The sequence below is a fragment of the Ceratocystis lukuohia genome (assembly GCF_044167205.1).
Source record: "Ceratocystis lukuohia strain C4212 chromosome Unknown Supercontig5_pilon, whole genome shotgun sequence".
Classification (NCBI taxonomy): Eukaryota; Fungi; Ascomycota; class Sordariomycetes; order Microascales; family Ceratocystidaceae; genus Ceratocystis; species Ceratocystis lukuohia.
This window is the reverse complement of record NW_027263524.1, coordinates 1,436,685-1,453,651: the sequence shown is the minus strand read 5'-3', so window position 1 is coordinate 1,453,651 and position 16,967 is coordinate 1,436,685. Positions and strand designations below refer to the sequence as shown.

General features: G+C 47.5%; 7 protein-coding genes across 7 annotated transcripts; 4 read left to right on the top strand and 3 right to left on the bottom strand.

Moving 5' to 3' along the window:
- Positions 1-1,402: 1,402 nt before the first annotated feature.
- On the top strand, positions 1,403-2,017 carry HOO65_050363 (Phospholipid diacylglycerol acyltransferase; the record flags this gene model as incomplete). Its single annotated transcript, XM_071000864.1, has 1 exon — positions 1,403-2,017. One exon carries the CDS (start codon positions 1,403-1,405, stop codon positions 2,015-2,017), a length of 615 nt encoding a protein of 204 aa, XP_070858422.1.
- Positions 2,018-3,395: 1,378 nt separating this feature from the next.
- On the top strand, positions 3,396-4,030 carry HOO65_050362 (Proteasome-associated protein ECM29 -like protein; the record flags this gene model as incomplete). The annotated part of the gene is made up of 2 exons (XM_071003531.1): positions 3,396-3,681; positions 3,759-4,030. 2 exons carry the CDS (start codon positions 3,396-3,398, stop codon positions 4,028-4,030), a joined length of 558 nt encoding a protein of 185 aa, XP_070858421.1.
- Positions 4,031-6,569: 2,539 nt separating this feature from the next.
- HOO65_050361 (RNA-directed DNA polymerase from mobile element jockey) lies at positions 6,570-7,697 on the bottom strand (the record flags this gene model as incomplete). The annotated part of the gene is made up of 2 exons (XM_071003455.1): positions 6,570-7,156; positions 7,484-7,697. The coding sequence occupies 2 exons, from the start codon at positions 7,695-7,697 to the stop codon at positions 6,570-6,572; spliced, it is 801 nt and encodes a 266-aa protein (XP_070858420.1).
- A 1,064-nt stretch (positions 7,698-8,761) lies between these two features.
- On the bottom strand, positions 8,762-9,064 carry HOO65_050360 (uncharacterized protein; the record flags this gene model as incomplete). Its single annotated transcript, XM_071000863.1, has 1 exon — positions 8,762-9,064. One exon carries the CDS (start codon positions 9,062-9,064, stop codon positions 8,762-8,764), a length of 303 nt encoding a protein of 100 aa, XP_070858419.1.
- A 555-nt stretch (positions 9,065-9,619) lies between these two features.
- Positions 9,620-11,038, top strand: HOO65_050359 (Proteasome-associated protein ECM29 -like protein; the record flags this gene model as incomplete). The annotated part of the gene is made up of 1 exon (XM_071000862.1): positions 9,620-11,038. The coding sequence occupies one exon, from the start codon at positions 9,620-9,622 to the stop codon at positions 11,036-11,038; it is 1,419 nt and encodes a 472-aa protein (XP_070858418.1).
- Positions 11,039-11,049: 11 nt separating this feature from the next.
- On the top strand, positions 11,050-12,393 carry HOO65_050358 (Proteasome-associated protein ECM29 -like protein; the record flags this gene model as incomplete). Its single annotated transcript, XM_071000861.1, has 1 exon — positions 11,050-12,393. The coding sequence occupies one exon, from the start codon at positions 11,050-11,052 to the stop codon at positions 12,391-12,393; it is 1,344 nt and encodes a 447-aa protein (XP_070858417.1).
- A 434-nt stretch (positions 12,394-12,827) lies between these two features.
- HOO65_050357 (Calcium permeable stress-gated cation channel 1) lies at positions 12,828-15,194 on the bottom strand (the record flags this gene model as incomplete). Its single annotated transcript, XM_071000860.1, has 1 exon — positions 12,828-15,194. The coding sequence occupies one exon, from the start codon at positions 15,192-15,194 to the stop codon at positions 12,828-12,830; it is 2,367 nt and encodes a 788-aa protein (XP_070858416.1).
- Between the last annotated feature and the right edge of the window lie 1,773 nt (positions 15,195-16,967).

Here is a 16,967-nt window from a genome sequence, read left to right as displayed (position 1 = left end):
TCCCTGACCAAACAGAAGACCTAATCCTAGGCCAACGTTGGCTAACAGACCACGATGCCTCTGTACGCCCAGCCCAGAATGAAGTCATCTTACGAAAACCCTTCAGACTCTGCCTCACGACTACCCCCTTGACCCAGACACCACAGCCATTTCCCAGTGTACGGTACGGGCATTCCGGGCCCAAGTTACTAAGACTAAAGGCGTCCGCGTCTTTTCAGCCTCCCTCCACGATATCGAGAAAGCCTTGCAAACCAAGATCTACACTGACCCCCGAACGTCTTGCCCCAGCTGGCTACTCCCAGTCATCAGCGCATTTGACAGAAAGAAGGCCGCTACTCTGCCACCGTCACGACCAGGCCTGGACACTGAGATTCGACTGAAGGCAGATGAATCGACCCCCGCATGTCCCCTGTATTCCATGAGCAGAGAGGAGCTGCTAGTCCTACGGAAAACCCTGTACGAGCTCCTCGACTCTGGCTTCATTCGGGCTAGCAGTGCCGAAGGAGGAGCCCCAGTGATCTTTGTCAAGAAACCCGGCGGAGGCATTCGCTTCTGCATTGACTACCGCGCCCTGAACAACGCCACAGAGAAGGATGGATACCCACTGCCACTCATCCATGACACCCTCCGTGACATTGCATCGGCCAAATACGTCTCCAAGGTCGACGTCATCTATATCACCTCGCCAGCTGGTATCGAGAAAGCAACCTCCCGGACGATTGGGCTATTGCGACAACCCATAATGGCTGGTCTGATAATGAGACAGGTCTTGAGTGGCTAAAGCACTTTGACCGACATACCAAGGGCCGATCAACCGGTCACTATCGCCTTCTGATCCTCGATGGGCATGAAAGCCACCACTCAGTCGATTTTGAGCAATATTGTGAAGACAACCACATAATAACATTCTATATGCCAGCTCATTCATCTCACCTACTTCAGCCTCTTGATGTCGGGTGCTTTGGGCCGCTTAAAAAGGCCTATGGTCGAGAAATTGAGCATCTAATCAGGTGCTCAATAACTCACGTTTCCAAGACTGATTTCTTTCTAGCCTTTTATGCTGCCCACCAAGCAGCTATGACACAAAGTAATATCAAGGGGGGTTTTAAAGGGGCTGGACTTGTTCCATTGAATGGAGAAAGTGTGATATCAAAGCTACTATGGATGGGACTGGGAAGACTACAGTGATGCTGTGCTAGCTTGGTTAAGTTTGTTGCAGAGTTTCCCTAGAGTTTGCGATGTAAGTGTTGGGAGTGTACATTGCTTGGGTCTATGCTGAAGGACATTTCGAACAGGGACATTTTGCCTTTGGCGTTTGCTCTTCGTGTGCCACGTATTCACCTGATGCTTTTTTCAAGTGGAACTGGAATCTCCACGACGTAATGTTTAATTCTCTTCACACATGATGTGCAACATATCTATCTACATGTGCTGGATGTGGTTCGAGTCTACAACAGAGCCCAACCCACCTGCAATTCACACAAGTTTGCAGCGCCACGCATATGCAAACCGAAGCCTGGATTTGACTAGTGGCGAACCTAAAAACTTTACCATTGATGATACCATGGACTATCTTTACAGCACAACTGAGGAATGGTATAGAAATATGGTGAAGAATTCGTACTTGAACAGGGTTGCCTACAGTGTTGATGAGGTCAATGCCAATGAAAATGACCCTAGCAAGTGGATCAACCCTCTGGAGACATGTATGCCCCTTGCTCCAAGCCTCAAAGTCTACTGCTTCTACAGAGTTGGCAAAGCCACAGAGCGTGCTTACTATTACAAGAAGTCTAATTCCATCCTCAACTCCCAGCCCAATATTACTATTGACACAAGTGTCACTGAAAACCACATCGACCATGGCGTTATCATGGGCGAGGGAGATGGCACTGTTAACCTATTGAGTACTGGATACATGTGCAACAAGGGCTGGAAGATGCCACGATACAACCCTGCTGGGGCCAAGGTCACAGTTATGGAGCTGCCACACAATCCTGAGGCAATGACTTGTTCTTGATGGCCTTGAGTGACTGGTAGAACACCAAAGATATTCGTAGAAGAGTCTCTGTTTACTTTTTCTGTGAAAACAGGTCAGCAGATTCTTGAAATTTTCCAGGTGGGCAGGAAAATACGTAGGTAGATTCTGAAAAAATTGCAGGGAGGCAAGCAAATACATAAGTCGATTCTGTAAATGTAGCAGGCAACCAAGTGAATACGTATGTAGGTTACTATTAGTAGGTAACTATGTTGCCTATTTCAAGTACTTGCCTGTTATGCTGAGCACGTCACACCCTGAGGTGTTATACGATTGGATAGTGTAGGCAAAGGAAGAGGGAAATAGTGCTTCTGGGGGGAAACTGCCTAAATTTTATATTGACAACACAAGCTGCACTTTCCCAGCTTGGTTCCATTTGACTACACTCCATTCAGCTCTTTTTAACCTACACAAACTTCGCTGCCTGTCTTTCCCCCTCTTTTCTCTCCTTGCACCATTTTCCCTCGGACTCTCTCTTTTTCTCTTTTTGCATATGCTTTCAGTGTTATATTTCGATTTCTTCTCGCCCCCCCCCCCCTTGTTTTGTCGATGAGTGAGCTGAGCTGTCATCAAGCTCACTTTTTAGCTGCTACAAAAACATTGGTAGCAGCAAATCCAGTAGTATTCCCTCAGAATTTTGCCTGTAATTGGCAGCCAGCTTGATCATTTGGGCTTAGTTCATCATCCTGTAAGCCCATTAGCTCATGTATGGTTTATTTCTTTTGACAGAAAGTATCCCCTCTTCTCTTCTCTCTCAATCTAACAACCAAATCCATAGCTCTCAAAGCTTCCTCAAGCTACTAGTACCAACCTGCCGCCTCCTAGTGATAAAACCCGACCAAACTCCCTTTCTTCGTCGTCTTGCTTAGGGGAGGGTTTTACTTTTCGCCATGACCAAGGCTAGCTCACCTCCACAGAGGCATGTGAGCTTGAGCTCGTTCCTAAAGTCGAGTTTGCTATTTTGAACGTAGCTACCGATGAAGAAAAGCTGCAACCACTATTGACAAAATATCTCACAGCCTTTATTCTGAAGGCTACAAGTGAAAACGCGTCCGTTCGTGTTTGTGTGATTCAATCTGTCTATAAACTACAGACGTTTATTAAACCCCCAACGTAAGCTACTGCTATCCAGTCTCCCAAACTGAACATCACTCAATGCTAACAACAATATAGGATCGTTCTACTGGTAGCTTCCCTCTTGGATCAGCTCGTGAAAGCTGAAAGTGCAATTTTGAAGCAGCTAGACGTTCTCTTTATCCGCCACAGCTTGCCTCGCCTGCTACCAGAACAACGTCATGATCTTTTTCCAACCCTTCTTGTATCAATGGCCTGAGAGAAAGACATCAAGTTTGCCTCTATAATGTTCAACCTTCTTCTCAGAATCTTGCCTGACATCAAGCTTCCCTCTCAGGACACTGTCGAGGATAAGGCCCTCAGGAAGGAGATCGGCATACAAGAGTCTGACGCCCAAGTTATTTCCAGATGGCTTGGCCTAGTCTTGCTGCTCAGAATTCCTGCAGGGGATAAGGTGTCTCAAGAGAAAGTTGAGGCTTTTAACGCCATGCAGGCGTCGGACCTAGAATTCCTACAGCCGTGGAGCCTGGAGATGGAACTCCCATATCGCCAGAACTCATTGACAAAGACACGTGTGATATCACTCCTATCAAGCAGCATCTTTACCAATCAGGAGAAGTTTATGCCAAACTCTCTACGCCTCCTCTAGCCCTGACTCCAATGTTTCTAGCCCTGGAACCAATATCATCAAGAAGCTCAACGTTAACCTGGAAGATGAAGAGATTGCACGCAGGCTCTGGTACTGACACTACTCTACAGCCTTTTGCCTACGAGATAATTGGAATCTTGAGCAAGGCTAGCCGTTTTACCTTCCAGCAAAAGCTTTCTCTCGCTCAATGGCTGTTCCAGTCTCTGTCAGAAGAGACGATTCCAGAGACAGTCGTTGATATTGAAGGCGCATTATCTATGCTGAGCACCTGATTTAGGCCAGACGAAAAGACTTCTTATGAGGAACATGAGTCTTTTATCATTCCAGACTGACCTCAAGACTCATGGGACTGTGAGAAAGTACCTTTCACTTCCAGAGAATAATGTGGCAACCTGCACCTTACTTTACTGCGCTCTGATTGGTGCCTTTCATGGTGTGTCTGAGACTGTTGTGGAGGAATGTCTCAGCTATGCTGTTCATATTTCTTCAATGAGCCCATCAGATGCCATATCCACTGTTCTCGAGCGTTTGGAGCCCACTGCATTCTGGCCTCTTCTACATTCACCATGGAAGGAAGTATGATCTCTCACTGCCCAGGCCTATGGCATTATGCTAGCACATCCTGATACTTCTGAATCAGACTTTCTGTTAGACCATGGGCCTCCAGAGAAAGGGCCCTTCTGAAACTCTTCAGAGTCTTTTCGACATCTCCTTCTGCTCTTGTCTTCTTTTTTCCTTTTTTTGGGGTTTTTTCCCCATGACCCCCTCTCTTGCTTCTCTTCCTCCCTTCCTTGCTCATCCTCCCCTCTCTGTCCCCTGACTCCTCCTGCACGTCCACATGTGTCCTCGTTCTTTGGGCTGGTTGCATCGAGTGCATTTGCGTGGGCACTGATGGTTGAAACAGTCGTGGTACTGGTCAAAGTCTCCATGTCCTGTCCTGGCAGCCAGGATGTGCCCCAGTTTTGTTCTGTCCAGGCCTTTATAGCCCAGCACGCGGAACAGGGGGTTGCATGGGATACCGTCAAGTGGGCGGTATCCTTCCTGCTCCTTCCACCACTTCTCATACTCCTTACGCAGTTGGTCTCTCCTCCATCTTTGTGCCCCTGCCAGGCTAGCGCAGGGATCAAAGTTGGACCTGAGGCATCCAAGCTTGGCTTGTGAATCAGCTTGTTCGTTTCCCTCCAGGCCTACATGTCCTGGGACCCAGAGCACTTGGATGTGTCTCTTGTCATCCTTGCTCTTCCATGTGTTCAGGGTCCTTTTTGTTTCGTCAATGATGTCCTGGGAGGTACTGTTTCATGTTTGTGGGCTGTGTAGTCAGTCGACTATTCCTTGGTTGTCCAGACATATCCAGATTTCCTCAGCGTCCTTGTGTGCTACTGCCTGCCTAGCTGCCTCACAGGCTCTGTACACTTCTGCGTCCACCACCTCCATCCATTTGCCTAGAGCTGTGTGTCCTGTTTCCAGGGTAGCTCTGTTTGTGGTGGTGACCCACCCTGCTCCTGTGTTCCCCTTCGTGTCTTTCGAGCCATTGGAGTAGGCTATCAGGGTCCCTAAGGGTGCCATGTTTACCTCCTCTCTGTGTTTCTCTGCTTCTCTTTCCTTGCTGAGCCACTTTCAAGGGGCATGCTTGGCCTGGCGACTTTCAGTCTCAGTGTTGTGTGGGTTTCCATTCTCACTGGGAGCATTCTTTGTAGCCTTAACATGACTGGATTGTACTGAGCTCCTCTCAGTGTATGATCCTTGTCCAGTGTGTGCCAGTGTATGGCTTCCCTTCTTTTTTGTCCTCCCACATGAGTTCGATTGGTGGAAGCTTGCTGTGTGATGTAGGCACTCTTTTGGCGTTGTGCAGTACATGGGTAGGGCTGCGACGTTGAATTTCTCTGCTGCTGTTTTCGTCGTTTCAGTTCCCATCCACGCACTCGTTGCGAAAAGTGCTTTGCTCATTGCACACGCCCAGGCTGCGTTCAGCATGCATGCTGTGTCTGCTCCCTTGTAGCACCCAGCCAGATATCTCAGGCTGTTGGCTACTCAGTTGATGCTTGCTGTCGTTTTCATGATGTGCCCATTGAAGAGGAGGCCAGCGTTGAAATGGAGTCCTAACCATCGCATTGACTGCTTTTTTGGTGTGGGGTTCACTTCGCCTAGTCCCTCAATCGTGACAGATGGATTGTCAGTGATCCTTCTTCTGCCTTTGATGTGCAGGAGTGTTGATTTTCCTGGGTCTAGTTCTAACTCGTTCTGTACTGTCCACTCTGTCACTGTCTCCATCAGTGTTTTGATTTTCTGGCAGTTGTCATCGAAAGTTTGGCCACTAACTACCAGCGCCCCATCATCTGCGTATCCCAAGAGATGAGGTATCCTTCTGTAGATGGGAGCCATGAAAAGCATGAAGAGAATCAGCGAGACTGGAGAGTCTTGTGGGAGGGAGCCTCCTACTCGCTTCGTTGTCCAGCCCTCCTCGGTTTGCATGTGGGCAGTCCTTCCCTCCATGAAACTTCTTGCCCAGCGACATGGTTTGGTTGGCCATTGGTTTTCAGACAGCTGTCTTTCCATTCTCTCTGGTTCGACTGCGTCATATGCTCCTTTTATGTCGAAGGTCAGTATTGAAGTAACTCTTTTCCAGTACTGCATGTCTTCTATTCTTCTGTGCAGCTCAAAGAGGAGGTCTGTAACTGCCCTCTTCAGTACTGCACAGATGTAGTTCCATGGGATGATCCTTTTCTCTATTGCTTCTTCCACCATCCTCTTAGCCATGGCTCTCTCCAGGCCCTTTCCCAGGGTGGGCAGGAGAGATATGAGTCGATATGATCAGGGCTCATTGCGTGGGCGTCCCGGCTTTGGGATCGCGACCAAGTCTGCCTTCTTGAAAATGCTGGGGTGGTTCCCACTCTCCAAACAAAGGTTGTATAACTTTGTTATCATGCTGCCTAGCGGTTCCCATGCTCTTTTCCAGACCTCATTCGTGATGTGGTCTGCTCCTGGAGCTGTATTCACAGGTTTCCACAGAGAAGCTTTCACTTCCTCACTGGTGAGTGGTGACCATTCATTTGCCTCTGGGTTGGGCTTGTGAAAATGCCACTCTTTTTCTGTGTGTTCCTTTGTGTGTGTCTCCAGGAGAAGAGCCACTGACTCAGCTGTGCAGGTGGTTTTCATTTGGTCTGGTCTCTGCAATAGAGGGATACCCCTGTCTGTCTTGTTGTCAGCCCATTTAACTGCGTGGAAGACATCCTTTGGTTCTTTCAGGTCCACAACAATCTTGCTCATGAGGGACTTTTTAGCTTTCACGATTTCCCACCTCATGGCTTTTTTTTGTTTCTTGTACTTGGTCCTCTTCTCGACGTCCACAGGTTGATTGCGATGGGCTGTTTGTGCACTGTGCATTTGGGCGTTCTGATCTTTGCATGCATCGTTCCATCATGGTTTGAGCGCGATATTGGAGGGCGTTTTTGGGGTTGACGCCTCAAGTGCTCTTTCCACTGCTGCTATCAGTTCCTTGGCTATGAGCTCCGATTTGTTTACTTCATCACTGTTGCTCTCCAGAAGCTTTTCCAGTTGGTCAGCTTCTCGTTTGCATTCTGTGACAAAGGTATTGGTGTTCATTTTCCTTAACCTCTATTTTGCCTTGGGTCTTTTTCGGGCTGCCCTCACTCTCACTTTGACTTCAACAATCTCATGATCACTCATGCTTCCTGGTATTATGTTCATACTGGTTACCCATTTACCCACTGTGGCTTGAGGTGTGATTACCAGGTCTATGACTCTCCCATCCTTGTGTGTGGGTTCTTCTTTGTCATTGAGCATGGTGAGGTCATTTTCTGTCATCCAGTTCTCTAGGATCTTCCCCGCTTCATTTTCCATGGGGTTGACATCCCAGGTTCCATGGTGTGCGTTGAGGTCCCCCAGTGTAATCCATGCATTGTCTTTTTCTGTTCGCATGAGTTCCTGTAGTCCCTCTCCCAGCCTTATGCTGCCTGTTGGTGCACTGTATGCCCCTATTATTTGAAGCGTTCCTTTCGTTGTCTTTAGACGGATAGGGCACAGGTCTGCGTGTGCTTGGTGCATCTCCATCGTCTTTATGTTTTTTCGTACATAGGCAAAGCTTCTGGGGCGGACCTCCCATCTGTCTCTCAGGCTGTGTCAAGTATATTCCGGGTGGTCCTTTGTCCTGTCCTTACACAGTCCAATCCAGGGTTCTTGTACCAATAGGACATCTACTCTCTGCCTGGCAGCATTTTGTAGTGTCTCCTCGTGGCTTGGTCCCCTTTTTCCTGCGTTGACGCTCCAAATTGTTAGGTTCTCTAACATTGGTCTTGTCAGGACTAGGTTGGTTCTTCATTCAGCTCAGGGTCAGCCAGGGACATTATTTTCCTCTTTTTACGGGCTTGGCTGTCTTTCCCACTGGTGTCCTGAGTCTTGTCTGCTGGCTCTGTCACCGTTCTCTCCGTGCGGGCTCCCCTTTTGCATTCGGGTTCCCCTGCAGAGTGGCCTACTATTTTGCAGACAATGCATGGCGCAGGAGCTCCAGAGTGTTTCTTTTCGGGGTGGTCTGGGCTTCCACAGAGCCTGCATCTCTGTTTTGCTTTACACCCCGCCGTGGAGTGTAGTTCCCAGCAGGTGCGGCATAGGGGCAGCGCTGAGGTTCTGCACCTCTTTATGGCCTTGACTTGGCCTCCGGTCTGTTTCGCGATTCGCTCGGAGAACCATTGTTCGGTTCTGATGGGCACAGGGCCCTCCTCACCGAGCACATAGAAGTCCTCCAGTCCTGTGATCTGTGCGTGGATCCACTTCTTCTATACTTCGCATGCCTTCGCTCTGTATGCGATCCTGGCTCGTTCCATGTTCGCATCTGTCGCTGTGCTTTTTTTGGTGTGGAATGCCCAGCCAGAGTTTACTTTCTTTGTGCCTAACTCTTTGGGTGTCCCCCCAAAAGTCTTTGCTAACTCACGGTTTGCTGCCTCTTCTTTGCCTTCGGTCGGTCCCTAAATGAAGACTCTGACCATTTACTCTCCCTCCTTGCTGGGAGATTTGATGGTTGTCTTTTTCTGGGCTACCGGCTGTTTGGTCCCTCCGGTGGCCTGCTTGGCAACTGTCGCGTACGTCCTTTTCCCACTCGGCGCCTCCTGCTTCTGGGCAGTCGTCCACTTGGGCTTTGTGGCCTTGCCTGTTTCCGGACTTTGTCTCTTCTTTTCGGTTTGTCCAGGGTTTGGGGCGCGGCCCCCGTGCTGCAGCTTCTGGAACGCTGCTCTGAATTCGGCAGAAACGTGTCCTGCCAGCATCCTTACGTCGGCATCCCCTTTCGCCATTGAGATGGCCTAGTTGCATATCTCTGGGATTCTTTCCGCCAGCCAGAGGTATACCTTGCCTTTCATTTCCGCCTGTTTCTTTTCCTCGGCTATGTGCTTCATGGCCATTGCGAGGTTGCGTTCTTTCTCGGTGGGTGGTCCACTGTGCTTCCTCTCCTTGGCAGCCTGTTTTCCCTTTGTTGTTTCCTTCTTCTCTGGCTGCTCCACGTGCGCGCCGGTTGTCGTTGGCTCCGCCTGCGGACTGGTTTCTTTCTCCTCCGCCTCTACACCTGCTGTGCTGTTTGTCGTCTCTAGTAAGGGTTCCTTAGGGTTATTTCCTTTTCCTAAGGTTGAAGGAGGTAAGTTTTTTGATCTCTGTTGCTAAAAGACACGGGTTCTAAGGGCACACAGGCATCATTGAATGCTATCTTTGATGGTTTGCTAACCCTCTGGACGGCTAGGCTTTGCATCCCCCCTATCACTAGGGAGAGCAATGTCAAAGAGATCATCAAACTACTCTTGACTCATGCTAAGAAGGGTAATGAAAAGGCAATTGCTTGTCTAGGGCGCCTTGCTATGACCCTTGATTATACCGATACCGAGGCTATCGATGCCAATAACTTCATGCCTATGATTTTGGAGGAACTCTTCAAGCTGCATGAATTGAAAGGTATTGAAGTCCATTTCACTATTGGAGAGGCTATTGTTGCTCTTACTGCTGGATGGGATGCTGATTCTGTGAAGCTTCTAGTTAACGTTGATTCGTTTTCCATTGTCTACATGACGCCAAAGCGTCCTCATCTCTTGAGTATGGTTTTGGACAGATTAATTCAGAATACCAAGGACACCAAGCACTCCCTCCTCAAGGCCTCTGGTGTTTGGCTGTTCAGCTTTGTGCAATACTGCTCTCATGTGACGGAGGTTCATCAGTGTCTACGTGAGGCCCAAGCCTCCTTCATGAGGCTACTCAGTGCTCATGATGATATAGTACAAGAGACTGCTTCACGTGATCTAACTTTGGTGTATGAGAAGGGCGATGAGGCACTCCAGACGCAGCTACTCGAAGACCTTGTTTTGGCATTCACTGGAAATCAGACTCGGATGAACGTGGACCAAGATACGGAGCTTTTTGATGCCGGAGCTCTCCCAACTGGAGACGGTCAGTCAGTGACATCATACAAAGACATTGTGAATTTAGCTTCCGAAGTTGGTGACCAGACGCTGATCTACAAATTCATGTCTCTTGCTTCAAATGCTGCTACATGGTCCACCCGCTCAGCTTTTGGCCGTTTCGGTCTCAGCAACATCCTTTCTAATACTGAAGTTGATCCGAAGCTCTATCCTAAGCTTTACCGCTACCGGTTCGATCCAAACCCGAATGTCCAACGCTCTATGAACAACATTTGGAAGGCCATGGTGAAGGAGCCTACTGCAATACTCAACCAGCACTTTGATCTCATCATGGAGGACCTACTCAAGAACATTGTAGGCAAGGAATGGCGGGTTTGGGAAGCCAGCTGTTCGGCCATCTCAGACTTGATTCAAGGCTGCAAGTACTCGCAATACGAGAGATATTATTCTACTCTCTGGGTTGTGTCCCTCAAGGTCATTGATGACGTCAAGGGAAGTGTTCGAAGGGCCGCCCTCGATCTTTGCATGGTGCTATCCAAGACCTTGATTCGCACGCTAGAAAACTCCTCGGAAAACACGTCCACCAAAGCTATGATGGGGCAGGCTCTAGAGTTTTTGCTTTCTGACAAAGGAACCGATAGTTCTGTCGAGGATGTCAAAGTATTTTCCACTGTTATGCTTCTCGATATCTGTAAAAAGGGCGGTCGAAATTTGCGCCCTTATACTCCACGTCTTGTCCCCCATCTTTTAGGCCTCCTGAGTACTATTGAGCCCGATGTGGTAGGCTATGCGTACCAAAGGGTTAGCCATGACACCAAAGAACGCATTGATAAAAAGCGCGCTGCTCTCGCCAACATGCGATAGACGTCAACCCCATGAGTAAGAAGCTAAGGACTCTTCTCTTGAAGCACCTGTTTGATAGCAATGACGAGGTCAGTAAGTCATACGCCAAAGCAGCAGCCTATGGAATGCGTGTTGCTGGGACATCTTCAAAAATGAAGTTTTGCGAGAAGCTCATCGACCGTTACTTTGCCGCCGAGGATGAGAAACGACGTCACAAGGTTTCGGATGCTTTATTAGCACTGTCTAAAACGTCGATGGATGTGTTTACAACTATGGAATCCATTTTGCTTCCATTCACGTTCTTTGCTAGTCACGACGTAGACGAGTATTGTCGAACCGTTTTTATTTCCATCTGGGACCAACATGGTGGAAGTAACAGAACAGCGGCTCAGTATGTCCCTGAAGTTGTTGGTTTGGTTGAAAAGGCCCTTGAAACATCCAAGTGGGATATACATCACACTGGCGCATTCACCATTGGCGATCTCATCATGTCTCTCAGTAGCGTCGCCGAGGCTACAGGCCAATTTTCCGACGCCAATATCAAGTTAATCTGGCCCGTTCTCGATAAAGTGTTGGCGTTGAAGAGCTTCACTGGCAAGGAAAAGGTTCTGGAATCATTCCCAGTGTTTGTCGAGAAGGCCAATCGTCTCTGGAAAGACGACGCGCTAGCTGCGGCTCACCAGAAAAAGATTGCGCTACGTGAAGCCAAACGCAACAATGCCGAGTACAAAAGCCACGCCTTTGCCATGCTATGGAAGTTTGCCAATATCCGTACTGATCTTGATCTACTTGACGAAATTGCAGCCATCAAGACTCCGTCCCTGGATGACCTTACTTCCCAACATGAGGACAAGGTCGGTCTTGATTCAACTGACCGGGAAGCCAATGCAATCCGCACAGACCTAGCCGCCAATGCACTCTCTGCCCTTGCACATGGATACAGCATCAACAAGCTCTCTGAGGATCCATTCACCATAGTCTCCACTATCGTCACACACACAACACTGTACCTCACTGAGCCCAGTCTAGCCCCAATCTGTCGCGAGGTGTGGTACCAAGCCATCGCCGAGCTCATGGTCAAGGCATCTGCCGTGCGCCCTTGTCTTGATGGTGATTTTACTGTAGCAGACAGGTTACTTCAAAGCTTAGACCTAGAGACTGTTGAGGTTGGAACAGAAGCGCAGCGGGTTGCGTGTGTTGTGGCGTTAGAAGCTTTGGTTGGTGCATGGAAGAAGGGTTTATTTGGCGAAGCTGGCAAGGAGGAAAATATTAAGCTACTTACAATTTCACAAGCTGGACTAGAAAGACAGAGAGGCCTAAATGTGTGGAGGCGGTGGCAGAAGGTTCTGGACCAGCTAAAGCAGCCAAATGAATAAGCCCAGCAAATGGTTTAGAGTCCTATGTTAGTGGATTGAAGTGAGCGTAGGCGATAAGCATGTCTCCCGCTCTCAATAAAGAAAATATAAATATATGACGTGATGAATGGGAATGATATAGTAGTGAAACGACACTGGTCGAATTTTTGGTATGCAGCGAACAAAAACAACGAAAAACGTTTCCTGCTCAAATAAACGGAAAATAGATGACATGGTAAATGGTAGTAAGATAAGGACGGATTGCAAATCAGGGCGTTAGATTAAAAAACATCACTGTAAATCAATAAAGACTGGTTGGGGGGGGGGGGGGTTGTAAAGAGTAACTGGAGTGAAGGAAAAAATAGCGATGAAGTCAGGTAAAGAAAGCATGACAAGCATTAAAAGAGACTGTAAGCATGGCAATAGGAAGAATAGATCGGGGGTGTTCATGCCTCTCACCAAATATGCGTATCGCCAAGACTGATATTACTGTCCGATGGACTAGGGCCTTGATTCTGTCCGTCAAAGGCGAGGCTTGATCCCAAGGCTGGCGGTCTGAATGAGTCGTTGTCCGAGTACAAGTTTGGGGTTGGCGCAAGCACTGCTAATCCTCCACTCGGACTGCTGGCCCCAGACGATTGCGTAGTTGAGCCTTCACCACTAGGAGGTTCATCATATATCCATGGGTCTGATAGTTTAGAGATGAGGCTAGGATTTATAAACTTGGCATCTCGTTCATGATACTCCTCCAACGTGGTGCCGCGTCGAAAGTACGCGCGACGGGCAGCTTCGAAGTCCTCATCGCTGAGGCTAGCATTGTCTATATTGATGATATCGTCATCGCTCTCGTTGATAAGGTCATCGCGGATGCTACACAGAGCAATAAACTTGGTCAGAGGAACATAACAGCGATGGAAGTAGTACCAGTACCAGCTAGTGATGGCGTACAAGGGGATTAGCAGAGGGGTAACTTTCCAGGTGCCTTGGAGACCAATAATACCAGCCATAATAACCTGGAAGATGCAAAGGCTGAGGATAATGCGGAAGCAGATCACTCTCCAGGCACCACCAGTAGCATTTTGTGGCTGGTTCATGGCATATATCAACTGATACTTGTAGACATAGTAGCTGGCTAGGAAGTAAATGACGCCAATCATCAGCACCATGTATCCCTTCAGCAAAATGGAATAGACGAGACATAGAATAAACGCCAGCAGCGCAGTAGGAAGACAATAGCCATAGCTAAATTGAGGTGCCCGTCGCATTTCGCAAAAGTCCCGAGGGCTCTTGGCCTTAACACGACTCATAACATAGAGGAAAACAGCGCTGGGTTCGAGAAGCCTAAACAGGACTAAGCCGATGGTCTGAAGCATAACGAAGCAGATGTAGAAGTTGCTCAACTTCAAGGTCGAAGCAGCAAGTAGTTGACTAGCCAGGGTGATGTTTTGCAACGCCTCTTTGAGGCAAGGAAGGAACTGTGAAAAAGAACCAGCAAAAGTAAAGACGAAGAAAACGTTGAAGAATGTAAAGAAGAAGTTTTTAGAAACAAATGAAAGTTCAATGTCATCACGAGAAACCATTCCTTGGCGATACGAAAGAAACTCATAGAGAAGAGGAACAAGAGTGTTGAGAATAGTGACAATCAAGACAGGGAACCCGGATTGGACTGCAGCCCCAAGCCAAGTGTGGCTCTCGATAGCATTACCCAGCTCCAGGAAAACCTTCTTTATTGTGCATAAACTCAGCATTGTAGCAACCGCAGCAACAATAAACAGCCAAAAGACGCTTAAAATAGAGATGATGATAGTCACCATCCACGATTTCAGTCTCCGTTGATTGCGCGAAGCATAGGTATTTCTCCAAACGACATCCGATGGTGAGGGCGCAGTGTTAGTGAGCAACACCCCGGGTCGAGGATCCATAAGTGCTTGAATAGCCATTTGGCAAGCCGTTGTCGAGTCCATGGTGACGAAGGCAAGATCTGCAGGGTCATAGGAGGCTTCGCATGCAGTCAGAATATAGCCGTCAAGTTGGCGAAGACGTTCTTCATGATGGTCAATGGCATCAACAAGCCTAGTACAGAGACCAAAAGGCCCATACCAAATACACAGCTTGGGGCGATAGCTTTCATAGAGCTCTTCACTTAGAGAGGGGGGCAATAAGTTTATGCCTTCCGCAGTAAGAGATCGACCAAAAGCGACATCTTCGACATCAAGGAGGTCATGCTGGTCGACAGAGAAGCTAGTAGATCTAACAGCTTGCTCTTGCTTAGCTTTTAGAATATCTTGCTGTTTCCGATGCAAAACACTCCAAGCACGCTCCAACTCACGAAGCTCTTTGCTTCTATCAGCTACAAGCTTATCCACAGGAGCCCAGTTGTGGCAAAGCGTAACACTAACGACATTTCCGATATTGAGTTTCTCAACCAGTTGCCTGATGCGATTTTCATCTTTGAGCTCCTTGGGAATACCAGCGATGCGGAAAGTGCGATCCGTAATAGTAGATTGAGTTCCAAGATAGTCTTGACGTATGTGAAGAATACGGCGAGTGTGTCGGTTAACCATATATAGGGTCAGGAAGGTGAAAAAGTATGTAAACGCCAGATAAGATCCAGTAAACATCTGCAACTTGGCGCCGCCAACACGGGGATGATCATTATGTGTAAGATCAGTGCATTGGGTAATGGTTCCGTTATTATCAACAGAGCTTTCGTCCCAAAGGCTGCGTGTCTGCACCTGCAGCTTAGACTTCGCAACACCATCTCCAGAAGGGAACATAGTACTGTTTATAGGCAACAAGACGGTGAGGGCGAAAAAGAACATGATGGAGAAAAGACGGGCAGACATTTTAAAAAAGTGCAGGAAAACAAATGCATCGAGGCCAGCGGATGCAAGAACTTGTTCGTCAGTGATTCGGTATAGAGCAGGGATCCATCTGAGGAAGGTGTTAGGCAATGTCGGGAGACCTATCAAGGAATCTAGACGCCGTTTCCGCGCTGAGTAGAGAGTCGCCCATCGCGTTCTAAGGAACTACAACTCCAAGAATGACCATCAGTATGCGGTTTTAGAGCTATGTGACACAGGATAAAAGTGAAAAAGGAGGCATGTAAATACTTACGCAAAAAGCTAAAAATGAAGGAGCACCTAGTGCTACCAAGATCCAAAACGAGAATCGCAAATCGCCTGAACAGTTTTCTTGGACTTCTTAGTCTCTGACTGAGCGCTTTGCTAGAAAACGTAACACATCATATACAGCTTCTGATGCAGCCACAACTGTTGTAGTTTCAAGCTGTGGGTTGTCTGCCATGCTTTATGTAGCGCTGTAGGTGAGTGGTACGTGTTGTCAGCCTGGTTTTAGGGTTATGTTAATAAATAATAATAGAGCAAACAAGAAAGAAATTCAGGGGACAATACCGAGAAGATATTTAGATAAAAAAGGCACAAAAGATGTTGAAAAACCAAGTAAACCCAAGCAGTTGATGAAGAGGAAATCACAAGGTTGGCAAGGTGTAAAAATAATGGCCTGGAATGGGGCTGGACTGGTTTATGCCAGGCTGGGAACCTTAACCAAGCTTGAGTGCATTGTCAATTTATAGACAGGGGTGGTATCGATTGGATTGGGATCATACAAAATGATGAGTTGGTCAGCCATAGGCCAGCAGAAGAGGCAGGATAAGAAAAATAAAGTGATGATAAGGCTAATTTTGGGAATGAAGTAGCCATCTATGAGTGTGGACAATCTTGAGAAGTTTTCGTGAGAAAGAAGAGGGAGGGGATCTTCTTCCTCGTTTATAGATTTTTTTTGTTGGGAAAAGCCACCCTCAAATGGCAGGAGCGTCGTAATGTAGAACGAACTGGACAATGAAAGAAAGGAAAGTAAATACACAACCCAACCCCTCAGTTTGCTGCATTGAGGGAAAGGGCGACGATGATGGAAAGGAAAGAAGGAGAGAAAGCGCAGAAAAATAAATGCATAATGATTAAAGCACCTGCCTTGACAAGTCAAGCAAGTGCATGGAAACACTACAACTAGTATGACGTTGTGTATTGTAGGTTTTAGGGTCCAGGGTCACATGACAATCTGACCCTGACCCCACTCTGAGATACACTTATGAAGCGCCAGTTTGCTTCCTTCTTCATCAAGCTTTGAAAATCATAAGAATCAACATACATTTCTAGGATAGCTATACGTATGAGACTCACATATCTATATGCATCAACATGAGTGATTATAGCGCTTGTTTACTGTGGTAAATAGCTGCAGGGTTACAACTGCTGTATCATAGACGCAGGCATAACATTCACAGTATGTAACTAGTGATGCCTGTTGCGTGGCGCGGTATATATGTTAAGTGGCGTCCCATACGTGCCCCACTTATCCGAACCTATTGTGGCTGATCACGTGACATGATTTACACCACAATACAAAAGGAATATGTTGAGAAAACGTCCACGAGTGCCCCGGAGAAGGTTCGGGTAAATAGATAAGACTGGGTCTTATCTGTGGAAAAAAGGTGCTACATAATTAGAGACAGGAAAAAGAAATTTTTTCTAACTTAATACATAAAAAATAAGGACCAATTTTAACAGGTTATG